This window comes from Serinus canaria, chromosome 2 (assembly GCF_022539315.1).
Source record: "Serinus canaria isolate serCan28SL12 chromosome 2, serCan2020, whole genome shotgun sequence".
In the NCBI taxonomy this organism is placed as follows: Eukaryota; Metazoa; Chordata; class Aves; order Passeriformes; family Fringillidae; genus Serinus; species Serinus canaria.
In genome coordinates, this window is record NC_066315.1 from 101,689,137 (window position 1) to 101,702,471 (window position 13,335).

Sequence of the window (13,335 nt, forward strand, 5' to 3'; positions counted from 1 at the left end):
TCACTTTTCTCATTTTATCCCAAAGGTTGCAAAGAGGGGTCACATATGACTAACACATTTCCTCTCTCTTGTGGTCTGATAGACTATGGACAGCAAATTGTCAGCTAACCAAATAAGGCATGTTAAGTCCATTCCCTGACATTGCTCAGTATTTTTTTCTAATTATTTCCCCCCAGTTGCTTTGTTTTTCCAGCGGTGACTGGGTTAGTTCAAAGTCAACTTCTACTGAATTCATTCTTGAAGTTAGCTTTTAAGTGAGTTTCCTTAGTCCTTCAGGCTTTTCCAAGCCATTCTTTTGCTTTCAGGTTTGTACACAAGTATGTCTCCCATGAGTAAGAACTAAGGTTCTCACTTTTGCAAGGCTAAGATGCATAGGTCATTCACAGAGGTGAAGAATCATCATTCTTCCTCTCAATTTTTTTGCTGAGGGTTAGCAAGTCATCTGTGTCTTGGGATTACTTCTCAGACACGTCCAGCTGGGTGGTGTAGGCAAGAGAGTTGGTTTTCACCTGACTTCTGCTCCCATAAAATAGGAGATTGCATTGCTACTGTTTACCTCACCAACCAAGCTAAAATACACATGGGCAGGTATATGAAATACAGAATAAGAAAAAAGAAAAGTTAAAAATAAAAAGGGAGGGGAAAGCAAAAAAATGGTTTTTGTTCACTTGAGAGACTAGTCAGTTAAATTGTGTTTATAATACCAATTTAGTGTTTACACTAACAGCACTGGTTATTGATCAGTACTCTTGACAAATAAAATGTAGTGTCTGTTAATCCTAACTGGGGATAGTCCTCAGCATTTACTGAAATACTGAAACAGAAAAACCAAGTATTTTGTTTAATTTTTCCTTTTTGTTTGTTTCTTTTGTTTAGATTTTTTGTTTTGTGGGTTTTTTTAGGATTTTTTCTTTTGTACTGTGATGTCCTGACCTGAATTGATTAATAGCAGCAAAAATACATAGACTTTATGTAAATTTAAAAAAGAAATTAGGTCAGTCTGCCTGAAGGAGCATTCTCATAAGAGAAAATATGCTGGCATTCTGTTTGCATAAAAAGTTTTTTCACTCAGAGAATGCTGACCAATGTAGAGATCATTGTACACATATATTGATAAAGGAGATAAAGTTACTGCTGTTGTTTGTTGTTGTTTTAAACCGTCTGAATTTTGTGTCTCAGAACTGCAGAGATAACACAGTTGGTGATTACTGCAGTGCTTGTGCCCCAGGCTACTACGGGAAAGTAACTGGATCTGCCAATGACTGCTCTCCCTGTGCCTGTCCCAGAGCCAACCCTGTCAGGTAACCAGGACTTACTAAATCCAGTGCACATTTCACCATTCCCATTTCTTGTGTTGTTTGTCCAACCTCCTCCTCCTTCTGCTCCTCCTACACTATGGCAGTGGGGGTTGGTTATTATGTGTCCCTAATTTTTAGACATTTGAATGCTGCCTATTTTTGTTTGATAAATGGAGCTTGCATTCTGAGCTGTACTGGTAACTGTGTGAAATTTTAAAATAAAAAGATGAGGTTATAGATGAGTAATTTTTTTCTGTAAGACACATAGACTGTTTTATAGATAGTTGACTAAGTTGCTGTGACATTGTTTAGTATCAAATATGAGTCTCCTTCTTCATTCACAGAACAGTTCTTTTGTATTTACAAAGATTCAGGCCATCCGCACTCAGTGCAGGAACTTTTCATGAGATCAGTCCAAGGGGAATAACAAATACTCTTTTGTCTAAAATTTATACATATGCTTGTTTAGTAGAGGCACAGTTAACTTTGTGTTTTGAAAAACAAAATGCTGTACAGGCTGAGTTTTTTCTGAATCTTAAGAAGCATATTTGTTTGCTTTTGTATAATCGAGTCAGAATGAGAGTGTAGCAATTCTGGTGTTTTCATGCAAGTCTCAGTTAAATACATAAAATAGTCATATCATACAGTATCCATTTTTACGTTGTCTTACCTTTTTAAAGGAAGGCCATAATGTGCTCTAACATGTTCTGCAGTAATGGAGCTGCATTGGGAAAGCAAACTTAACTAATTTAAAGTACAAATTCTAGAGAAATGCAATCAAATTAAACAGAAGATGCTGTTGCTTATAGTATTTAACCTATGACTGAAGGTGTTATCTGTCTTTGTATGGTCTTTTATTTATATGATAGCAGGTATTTGTTTATCCTTCCCCTAGTTTTAGTCCCACTTGTGTCCTGAAAGGTGCTCATGATTACCACTGTGATGCCTGTCTCCCAGGATATGAAGGACAGTACTGTGAAAGGTGAGTTACACATGATGTTCCAATTTATTCCCAACTCCCCAGAGCAGTTTGGTAAACATGAATCATATGTGCACTCAGATTATTTAGTGTTCATAAATAAGTGTATAAATGAGCGCTCAAGGACTTGGAGTGATTTACTAGTTATTGTTGAACTATTAAAACAACCCCAAGCTGTCAGTAAATGTAACATCTGATGGCACAATGAATACCCCATGATGTTCAGTGTGCCATTCCTCCCTGCAGGTGCTCCCCTGGCTACTATGGTTCCCCTCAGCTCCCCGGTGGCAGCTGCCGTGTGTGCCAGTGCAATCCGGGCGGTTCCGTTCACGGGAATTGCGACGGTGCCAGCGGGCAGTGCCTCTGCAAGCCTGGGGTGACGGGACAGCTCTGCGAGGAGTGTGAGCCCAGGCACCTTCTGCTGGAGGATGAGTGTGTCTGTAGGTGCTTTTTGAATTGTTTACTTTCCCAAGGGGCTGTGGTCTGCTCCAGTGGTATTTATGTGCACATGGTTATTCCCTGGATGGGTTTATGATGTCAGGCCCTGTTCTTTCTGTGAAGGAAAGAAACCTATTGGAATAATTACCAATATAGCCAGATGGGACGTGCCTGAGCTTGTCTGGCCCTTGCTGCTTGACCAAATAGCATCAACTGTGGTGCTTTCACCCCAGAGACACATTTTGGCTAGCTGGATGCTGCAGCTGGGCGCTTGGAGGCAAGTCCAGGCATGCAGGAGCTCTGCTGGTCCTCAGGTTTACCTCTGGTGGAGAAGCTTTAAGGTGGTGGTGAAGGAAAGGAGTCGGTTCTGGTGGAGGCTTTTGATCCAGATCTTTATTCCTGGCCCACAGGAATCCAGCAATGACTCCAACAGAACTCTCGAATGCGTGGTTTGCTTGCCCTTTAACCCGGGGGAGAGGGGGAGGGAAGGAACACAGGGACCACCAGCCAGGTACAGGAGATGAGGTCTTAAGGGACAAAGGACACTTGGATGGCCCAATGTCCCCCCAGGGGTGGGAGGGCATCTTTTGAATTCTGCCAATCACTGACGCCCTTCTGGAATGCCAGGATTGGCAGGCAGTGCTCAGCAGGGGGCAAGGAGATGTGACTGGCACACCTGGCAGGGAATTATCAGGGAGGAACCTGGGCTATCTGAGGCAAACCATGACATCACACCGCAACAGAAACCCTAACAACTTACTATTTTTGTAAAACAGAGAGGTCTGGAGAAGATACTCTCTGGAGGTCTCATCCAACCTCAATCATTCCGTGAACACACAGGAAACTACAGTAGAGATCATAATGTCAGCCAAGCAGTTAATTCTTTAACTGGCTTATTTAGTCTTACAAAGAAGTTTAAGGGAAGATAATTTTAAGACTTTGCTGACTGTATAATATCTTATTTATTGCAAAATCTTGAATTCCTATGTCATTAACCCTTTGGACGTGAGGTTGCTGTAATAATACTTTTGGAGTTATGCCAGGTTTATAGGCATTGTCCACCAATAATTAGTCATATTCCTCCAATAATTACTCTTGTAATTCTCTATGAGAGTGTAAGTAGCAGAAAGGCACATCTAGTACAGCAATCTGCTTCTATAATGAATTGGGATTTAGAACTCAGGTTTTATTTTGTGTAAATTTTAAAAAAAATCTGAGAAATAAATGGAATTACAGGACTGTAGGCTTGAATTTCCTGTCTGCCATACCTGTTTGACTGAGTGGCTTCAATGTGGATTTATTGCAAAATAGCTAAATAGGCTCAATAAGCTTATAATACTGCAAGTAGCTCAATAGTTAGCAGGACCAATAGGGCTCTAATGTGTGCTAACCTAAGGAGAATGTGTTTGGAATAAGTTCACTCTTGGGCAAAAAGGGAAAGGCAAGACTATAAATCTGTACATTCAGAGTTATTATACTTTATCACTCTTAACTCAAAAGATGAAGGCACATACTGTCTAAATCAAAAGTACAGTATTTTTTGTCTTCATTTTAATATTAATACTGCTTTCTTAAATTTTTTTTTAGCATGTGATGACAACTGCACAGGAGTTTTGTTAAACAGTTTGGACAATCTCAATGAGGCCATGCTTTCAGTGAACCTCACTGGTATTGACCGTGTGCCCTATGGGATATTGTCAGAGTTGGAGAATGCAACACAACATCTGAAGGTAAATGAACACATAAATAGCAGAAATATTCTGTCACACTTTTAAAGCAAAACTTGCAGCCACCCACAGGTGCTAGTAATTTGACAGAAGGCCTCCTGAAGTTCATAGCTTGAATATGTGTAAGTGATGCCAGATTAAGACCATTATGTTTGCTGTGGAAATATATCTTAAGTTCTTTGGCTGCCTATATAACTTTCTCTCCATCTGTTGCACTGGCATTTAAATAAATGGATTGATATATTTTTCAATCACCAATCAGATTTTCTGAATGTGCTGTATGTATGTGCTTCACCTAGATTATGTGCCTTAAATCTGGCCAGCAAGAGAATTAACTTTCAGTGGTGAAATAGAAACAGCAGACGAGGTCTTCTACCTTTTTGGTCCCTTTGCTAAAGAGCTGCCAAGGCATAGATTTAGGTAGATTCCCTGGAGTTCCCTGGGTCCTTCCCAGGACTGATATGCTGCTTTTCCATTAGCAAGGGTGCTTGGGGTGCAGCAGTTTGCTTTCTTTTTGGCTGTGTGGCAGTCCAAGTGCTTTACTCTGTCCTTCCTCTCAGGACAGTAAAGTCAGGTGGATTGTTTCAGTGTTGGACACTTTCAGACTGCTTGGGGCTAATTTCCCTTCAGCTCCTCCCCCCCTTAAACAAAGCATGAAATACCACTTTTTGTGATTCCAGAAGGTCATTTATTGTTGCTGAGGAATAGGCTCATGTGGCCTCTGCACAAAAACAGAGATAAACAGGAACCTCCCTTTTTCATGACTACTTAAAATAAGCACATTTATTGGTAAGAGTCTTCTCAGTAATAGTCAAGCAGAAAAGCTCTGAGTCAGAAACAAAGCTATCTTCTTTGTATTTCACCATATCACAAGAAAATCAAAATAATGTGAGTCTTTTTGCACTGCCAAATTCAGCAAATTAAACTATTGAATTCTAATTTCTTCTATTTAAGATATAAGGCAGAATGAGTTCCAATCAGTGTACTTGAAAATGTTAATAATTACAATAATTGATGGCAAACTTGATTAAATCGCATGTTTATGCTTCAGCAGAGGTACTCTTATCCTTTAATTTTACTTGCTAACCTTTTAGTTTGAAAGCTTCTGTTATGCTTCCCTTCCTTTATGTCCTAAGGCATAAGTGTACTGAACTATTGTAATACTTCAAGGATACAATTCACTTGCTTTCTATAATTAGTTTGTGTTTTTTTTTCTCCTGCACCATCATCTTTTACTTGGAAACATTATTCATATGTAGTTTTTATTGAGCACTTTACAGCAAAGAAAAATCAAATCCTATGTAAAAATAAGGGCAGTTTATATTTCTACTTACTTCTTAAGTAAGTTTAGCTTTCTTAACTATATTAAGTTTGTAGTAAGTTTACCTTAAGTAGTTAAATAAGCTTCTACTTCTTACTTTTCAAGTTTTAGTATATACATTTTTTCAGCATTAAAATTAAATCAAAGCCAGATGTCACTGTCTTGGAAGTGGGTGCTTAAAATGATATAAAACTTCTTGTGACTCATGTAATTTCATTTATGTTGGGCCACAGTGCTTTTTAAATAACTTAATAGTGGGGGTAAGTTGATTGTCTTTTAAATTTTCTCTGTTTGGAAGCAGGTATTCCCCTTTTTCTGGGCATTTAAAGATAACCTTGCCTTTTGCCTTGTACCAAAGAAACTGTGGCTGGAGGCCAGAACATCCCCAAGGTTATTTCTGTGAATTGCAGATCTTCCCTGAAGGGCTGTCCCCTCACTGTGCTGCCTCTGCCTCGTGTTGGTAGCTCAGGAACTCAAGTACTTCCTCCTCTCTGTACCTTTCTGTGGGTCCTTTGCTAATGACAACATTATCAAATCAGATTGTCCATTGGAAGACTTAAGTAGTTCTGTTTTTCTAGTTAAAGCCTCCTGCTTTACTCCTGATACCCCTAAACTTTGTTGCTGTCTGGTCCTGCTTTTTTGAACTAGGCTTTTAAAGAAACCTGCTGGGCTTTAAGGCTCAAATGCTTTAGCTTTCTCTTTCACTTGTTTTTCATGCTGAGGAAAAGACTTTGACATTTCCATTTGACACAAGACTGGATACTCTTGTGCATTACTTTTTAAAAAATTTGGATTTTAATATGTGTGTGTATACATATGTGTGTGTGTGTGTATATATATATATATATATATATATATATATATTTGTAATTTATTAGGGTATTTACAGTGATTGCTCTGAAACATCTGAAATCTGAAAATAACCTTTCCTAGACTTGCTCTCCATGTAAGAGATGCCCTAGGTTTCTTTGCATCTTTAGAGAGGTGGTATTCTGTTTAAGGCCTTGACTGTATCAAATATAATAGACTTGGGTACAATGACCTATTTATTGCTGTGTGGTGCAGGTTTGAGGTGACCTTGAAGGTAAATACAGCCTATTATTCTTTCTCATTGACAAAGGGACCCACAGGATTGGTGATCTCTAGGGTCACCCTCAGATACACCCTAGTGCAGCTGTTCTTACAGCACCAGTTGCTGAAATGATAGCAGCTATGGTACTAGATGAAATATTTGATTTGAAGGGCCCTGGAACTCCTCAAAGTAGTTTATTTGGGCAGCTCAGATTGCGGTGGAATTGAGAATTAGGAATGCAGAACTGCTGCTTCCTTCCTTTTTCTCAATTGCAAGTACAACATGGCTGGATTCTTGCTTATTTAAAGAAATGGTACACTGTGTTGCATGAACTGTAAGTTTCTAATTATTTTGTCATCTTGTGTGCTTTGAAAATCAGTCCTTTCAAACATATAAATAATCTAAATAGTGTACACAATTATTTTCTTCCCTACTTTTCTGGACCCACAACAAAGTCTTCAAATTACAATGAGCTGTCACTTCTCATTTCTTATAGAGGTCTATAGTTCCTAGAGATGACCCAACTTACTCGTTAGATACAGCAAAAGAAAATCTTCTGAATTTATCAGGAGGAATTGATTACTTGCATGAAGAGGTAGGTGCTGGCTTCTTTATTCTTAGCCTATCTGGAGAAATCATTTGAGATTTCATAGCATAATTGCAGAATGCTAGAGACCTGTTCTGAAATTACGTAAAATCTATAGAGTTCAGTGAAAAAATTCAGTCCATGCTGTAGTCTTCCTGAAAAGGGAAGTTAATTGCTTTGTGGAAATCTTCTGCAAATGACAGTGGTTTATGATATTGTCCAGGAGATTTACATGGTTTCTGTTAAAGTTAAAAGTTTTTTAGTGCTGTGTTCATTTAATGTTCTAAAACCGGAGAGAGCGAGTTACTTTTTTCTCATTAGTTTTAATAAGTGGAGCTTATTAAAAGTTATGTCATAGCTGAATGCTCACCAAAAAGTCCTTGATGCCTGTAGTGTTGTATTTAAAATGATCGCAGGAGAAATAAATCTGTTAAAGTCTCACAGGAAAGATAGACAACATCTTTATTTATCCAGTCTTAACAGAAGAATAATTGTAGGTAGGAAATAGACCACAGTACTTCAGCCAATAGATCTCATTTGCTGACCAAATGTTCTCATAATTTTCTGGCCATGTATAGAGAATCTAACCAGGTGCTTCCACTGAGTGCTGTTATTGTATTGCATTCATATTGATGTATCCAGAACAGTGGTTATCTTAAAAAGCATTAGTAGTACCTAAAATATTATGTAATATTTACTTAGTTAAAGAAATAGCTTTGCTAATTATGAGCTTACTGATTATGGAAATAATTGATAACTCTGATCTGAGAGTCTGGAACTTTAAACACAGTTAAGGCATCTGCAAGGATGGAAGCATCAGAGATTTGTAAACCAGTTAGATCTACCTTATCAAAAAGTATTGTTTCCTTAAATCAAAATATTCTCAATATTAAGAAAATAAGCATAAAAATAATAGACAAGAGTCAGGAATTAATCTTGGGTACCATGGAGTTTTAGGAGAACTGTGAAATATCATCTCTGATTTTATTCTAGACAACTAGATTTTTGAAAAAAGCTCAGCAACTTGACACAGTGACTCAGAAAACCAGGAATAAAAGTCAAGAACTGACTGGCTTTATTGACACAGTGCATACAACCATCAAAGGTATCTTGTTTTTAAGATATTTTCATTTCTTGATAAAATTTAGTAAGGGTATGTCCTTGGCAACTTAAAGTCTTATGTTCATGGAAAATGCTACCGTTTGCCCAGGAGATTCAAATATGTTCTTTAATGGCATGACTAAATTGTTTATTCTCCTACTCAGTACTTGCTGAAGTTGCTTTGTCACTAAATGAAACACTGGGCCTGGATCTGCCTCTGTCAAATGCTACATCTCAGAGCCTGCAGGATGATATTTCTGCCCTTTTGGATGCGTTGCGCAAGAAGGATTTTGTTCAGCAGCACCATAATGCTACCACAGTCCTAAAGTAAGCCTGTTCTACCAAAAACTTTATTTCACATATGCCTCTGCCATGCAACACTGCTTTTTTGAAGAGTTATCTGGAGAAACATTTTGCCATAATAAGTGGCAGTGTCATAGTTAGCCCAGGTGGTGCTGTGTGAACTTTGCTTTGAAGTTACATGATTTGGTGATACTTGGTCAACCCATGTGATACAAATCAATAATAAAGTCTTTTAGAAGTCTGTAAAATCGATAGTAAAGCCTGTTAACTTGGATGTGATACAAAATTCCCTTGCAATAAGTCAAAAGACTCACTGATTTCAGATTCTTTCAGATCTGACCCTAATACCTGTGTTGGTTTTGGCTGAAAACTGTCTCAGTCAATTGCAAGCCCAGGACATGTCAGGCCTCCTGAAGGACATGACAATTGATTGTCACTGGAATATATAACACAAAGATCTGCAAATAAAACCAAGGCATGTTTTTTAAGCATTCTGAGCCATTGCTTAGGATTGTATTCTGTTGTCTTGATTTGTCCCCAGTTGAAGGCTGTTTTGAAACGGCTTTTATAGTCATTATTAGTGCTTATTGCCAGACTTGGCAAGGTAAGAAATAACTGTACCAAAAGTCAGCAAATTTTTTGTTCCACTTTCAGAAATACTAACCAGTGCCATATCACACCAAAACCTGTAGGAATGCTAACACTGGCTTCAAGGACAAGGATTTAGACCAAAGTAGAATATTTCTGAAAATCTAAATCTGACCTTTTTTTTTTTTTTTATTAAGTGCTTTGGATTAAGCAGGATAGTATGTTTGTTTTGGTAGCATGTCTTATTTCAGCAGACTCTTCTGCTGAATGTAGAATTGTATTGAAACTATCCAGACATGAAAATGGACCAGAAATGTACCATTTATTCTTATTAGGTACTTTAAATATTTCACCAAATGTGTTGTTCCATAGTAACAGCATGTTCTGACTTTCAACATCAACAGCTTTTGAGCTGTTACAGAAGGTGTTTGCAAATTAACTTTTTCAGTTATAGAAATTTCTGAAAGCTCTCTGATAAGGGCCCTTTGACAGATCAAAGAAGAGAGTACATAAGTTCTATAAGGTTGTTTACTCTGCAGAGTTTCTTAAGCAATGCAGCTGTAAATGCAAAAATTATTTAAATAAGCAGCTTGCTAGTCTGTGTTTCAGGGAGTAGATGTTGCCACATGACTCACAATGGACTGAGTTCATGATAATGTACTTCAGGCAACATTTGAAACTGAGGTCTCCACACATTTGCTGTGAAAGGCAAAGGCCCCAGACAATTTGGAGTATAACCTTTTTACTCTATGCTGAAACAGAAGCCATTATTGACTTCTAAAATTCTTGAGATCTTGTTGTAACTTTTTTAAGGTGGTGGCTTCTGAAGGGACTCTGAATTTTTGTTTTTAGGAAATACATGCAAATGCACATCTGCTATTCACTAAGAAAGATGGAATGCATTTTGCTGTATATAACTGTGAAATAAAGTAGATTTCTTTCACTTTGGCTAAAGATCTACGTAATATGCACTCAGATTAACAAGGACAAACATTTATGTAAAAATACCATTTCAGGAGTTGCAATGTTCAGCATATGTGCTGAAATGAAGAGAAACGAAGGAATAGACTTCCAGGATAATTATAATTTCTGTTCCTTCAGTTCTGGAAAGTGTTCAAATGAAGATGCAAATATTCTCAAATAGAATGGCTGAAGCAATTAACAGCTGACAGATTTTGGAGAATTTAATATTTGCCCAATAGTCTCTGTGCTGATTAAAAATATAAGTGCAGAGATTGTTCATATCAGTGTTCATTTTAATGACACTCTTTATTTTTATTTGATATTTAAACTTTTCTGTACTCTGGCATGTATGGCTTTCAGTTCTGGTTACTTGTTTCTTTCCAGTGACAATCCTTGTAAATGATGTTTTGATCATACATTCAAAATATGAATTACTACACTTAGGATATAGAGTACTCCCAGAGGAAAGTTTCACAGAGATTTTGATGTGGGTGGGTATGTCCCAAATCAAATCCAAACAAAAGTGATTCATGCTCACCCCTTTTCTCTCTAGTCATTACATGCAAAGTTTATGAACTGTATTACTGTCCTCTCCCCAGGCAGTCATCATTTTGTGTGGTAGAGATGAATAACTAAATCACCATGTATGCTATTCTAGAAAAAAAAAGGCAGACTTTAGTAGGAGGAGGCATATAAATTAATCTCACATGACACCATTTTCTCCTTAAGAAATCCATGCCTAAGTTTCTCCTTTGCTGTTTCTTTTACTTGTGATTCCTCTCCTTTTTCAGAGCTGCAGAAAAGTTGTTGAGCCAGGTTCAGAAAGAGTATCTCAAACCCCAGCAGGAGCTTGCTGAACTGAAAACGAATGCCAGCCAGTTCTTATCTAAGCAGAGCAGCAGACTGCAGGATGCCCAGGACCTGGTGAACGAGGCACTCGCTAACATCAATGAGACCCATCGCTTGTTTCCTCTCATCTCCAGCAACCTGGCAGAGTTAAATGTAAGACTGGACAGTCAATGTTGCTGCATAAGAAATACCAAATATGTGATTGTGTTTAAAAGCTGATATTTTACATTTTTAAACCTATTTAAATGTTTTAATGTATATGATACCTTAAAAATTTAAAGAAAACCAGGTCCGTGTTTGAAAACCACAATATTATGTTATGTGAACTCATCAGTATGGCTGGCTTATCAGACTGCTGTAAAACACTTGATTTATGCTGTAGGACAAAAAGTTAAAAATAAAGGAAGGTGAAGAAATCTCAACCATGCTCATTAAAGAAGGGGAGGTCCTACTGAATGATGCTGCTGCTCTCGCCCAAGATGTAGAGAACTCTACATTTGTAAGTCCTAAAGTTTTAACATCCTCTTAGAGATTCTGAAGTTTATTTTGCTAGTGAAACAAAGAAAAAAAGTGAAACTTTTTTTTTCAGAATGTGGAGGTCCACCAGAATGGGTTGGTCCTGTGGAACACCAAACTGCGACATCATGTGGATGAGCTGGTGATGCAGATGTCTGTGAGAGGAGTGCTTGACTTGGTATATAGAGCTGAGGAACATGCCACCCAGTTCCAAAGACTTGCAGATGCTCTAGAGAGGTGATCAACTCAAGAATTACAAAATTAAGAGGTTTACATTAATGTCAGATTTAATAGGTAGAGGCCTAACTCACTAAACTCATTCCCTGCCCATGCTTTGAAAACAGAAAATTTTGCTTGGAGTAACATTAAGCAATTCTTGACCTCACCACAGCTAGATAAATTCAATAAAGCAAAATTTATTATAGATTTGATTTCAGATGTTTATCATTTCCTCCTAGATCCTCTATCTGTACTTTGTTTTTTTGAGTTTCAGACAGGGCTCATTTCTGTTCTGTTTAGGCAATATGATTTGTTTGTTCTAAGGGTCTTTATAAATTGAAAAAATTAACATAGGCAAAAGGGAACAAAATAGGAGGAAAAAAATAGAGATGGAATGGAAAAAAAAAACAGAACAGCAACTAATAGAGAAAAGCCCCATAATTGAAAACCTTTTAACTTGGTCTTTCAGTTCAAAATAATTAATTGAAAGCCCCTTATGCAACATTGGGCAAGGTGTGCTCATTTGTTTCAGAATGCATCATGCATTCTGGAAAGATGTGCATGCTGTAATTGAGGATATGGAACTCAGTGCTTGATTGAAAACAGGATTGCTTGTTAATTGTCTATTCAGTGACCTTTACAGAGTAAGAAATGTGACTCTGAACACAACCGCTGCTATCTACACTCACTCCAGTGTTAAAAGTGTGATTGAAAGAACAGAAAGTTTGGCAGATGATGCATCTAGAGTTGTGAATGGCCCCTTGGATTTAGTAAGTATCAAAATTATTATTTTAGTTTATGGCTTTCCCTTTCTCATTTAGGAATATTTGTTCTATTTGTTTCTGCTCTTGCTGAAAATTGTGTCTTCTTGATGGAGGCATGTCCTTGATGGCAGCCTGTCCTACCAGCTCTTATGTACTGTATCCTGAATCCCTACCTCAAGGCAGTGATGACACCACATCTCAAGTTCTGCTTACCTTGCTTTTCTCTCTGCCACAGTACCATTTTCCCTTTGTTTTGTTTGCTTTTTAATACCTAATGCATATTTATCTGGATTGGACTTGATTCTTTGAGGGTTTATGTCAGGCATCTGATGTATTCCCATAGAACATAAATTCCCAAACCTCTAGTGCTCCCTTCCTCCTTTGGAATTATTCAACGATCTCATTATTTGACCTATCCCTCTTCTGTTTCTTTCTGGGTATTCCCAGCCACAGCTACTTTGCTTAGTAGAGGATGTTTCATAACAAATGTATGTTTGTGTCTCATCTACCATCCCTCTGCCTTCAAAGATTATCATATTGTTACTGAAACAGTAGGTTGGAAAGACCAGACCACCTCCCAGTCTGAATTTAACAGCTTCCTATAATTTTAT

The 13,335-nt window shown here is 37.7% G+C and overlaps 1 protein-coding gene across 1 annotated transcript in view; it reads left to right on the plus strand.

Annotated features, from left to right (window-relative positions):
• Positions 1-13,335, plus strand: part of LAMA1 (laminin subunit alpha 1) — a 99,225-nt gene that overhangs the window by 61,941 nt on the left and 23,949 nt on the right. Inside the window, exons 30-40 of the mRNA XM_030227590.2 lie at positions 1,180-1,301; positions 2,194-2,280; positions 2,524-2,717; positions 4,303-4,445; positions 7,332-7,430; positions 8,415-8,526; positions 8,687-8,849; positions 11,168-11,378; positions 11,608-11,724; positions 11,815-11,978; positions 12,592-12,730. Coding sequence (XP_030083450.2) covers positions 1,180-1,301; positions 2,194-2,280; positions 2,524-2,717; positions 4,303-4,445; positions 7,332-7,430; positions 8,415-8,526; positions 8,687-8,849; positions 11,168-11,378; positions 11,608-11,724; positions 11,815-11,978; positions 12,592-12,730 — 1,551 coding nt within the window. The remainder of the gene's footprint in view (positions 1-1,179; positions 1,302-2,193; positions 2,281-2,523; positions 2,718-4,302; positions 4,446-7,331; positions 7,431-8,414; positions 8,527-8,686; positions 8,850-11,167; positions 11,379-11,607; positions 11,725-11,814; positions 11,979-12,591; positions 12,731-13,335) is intronic.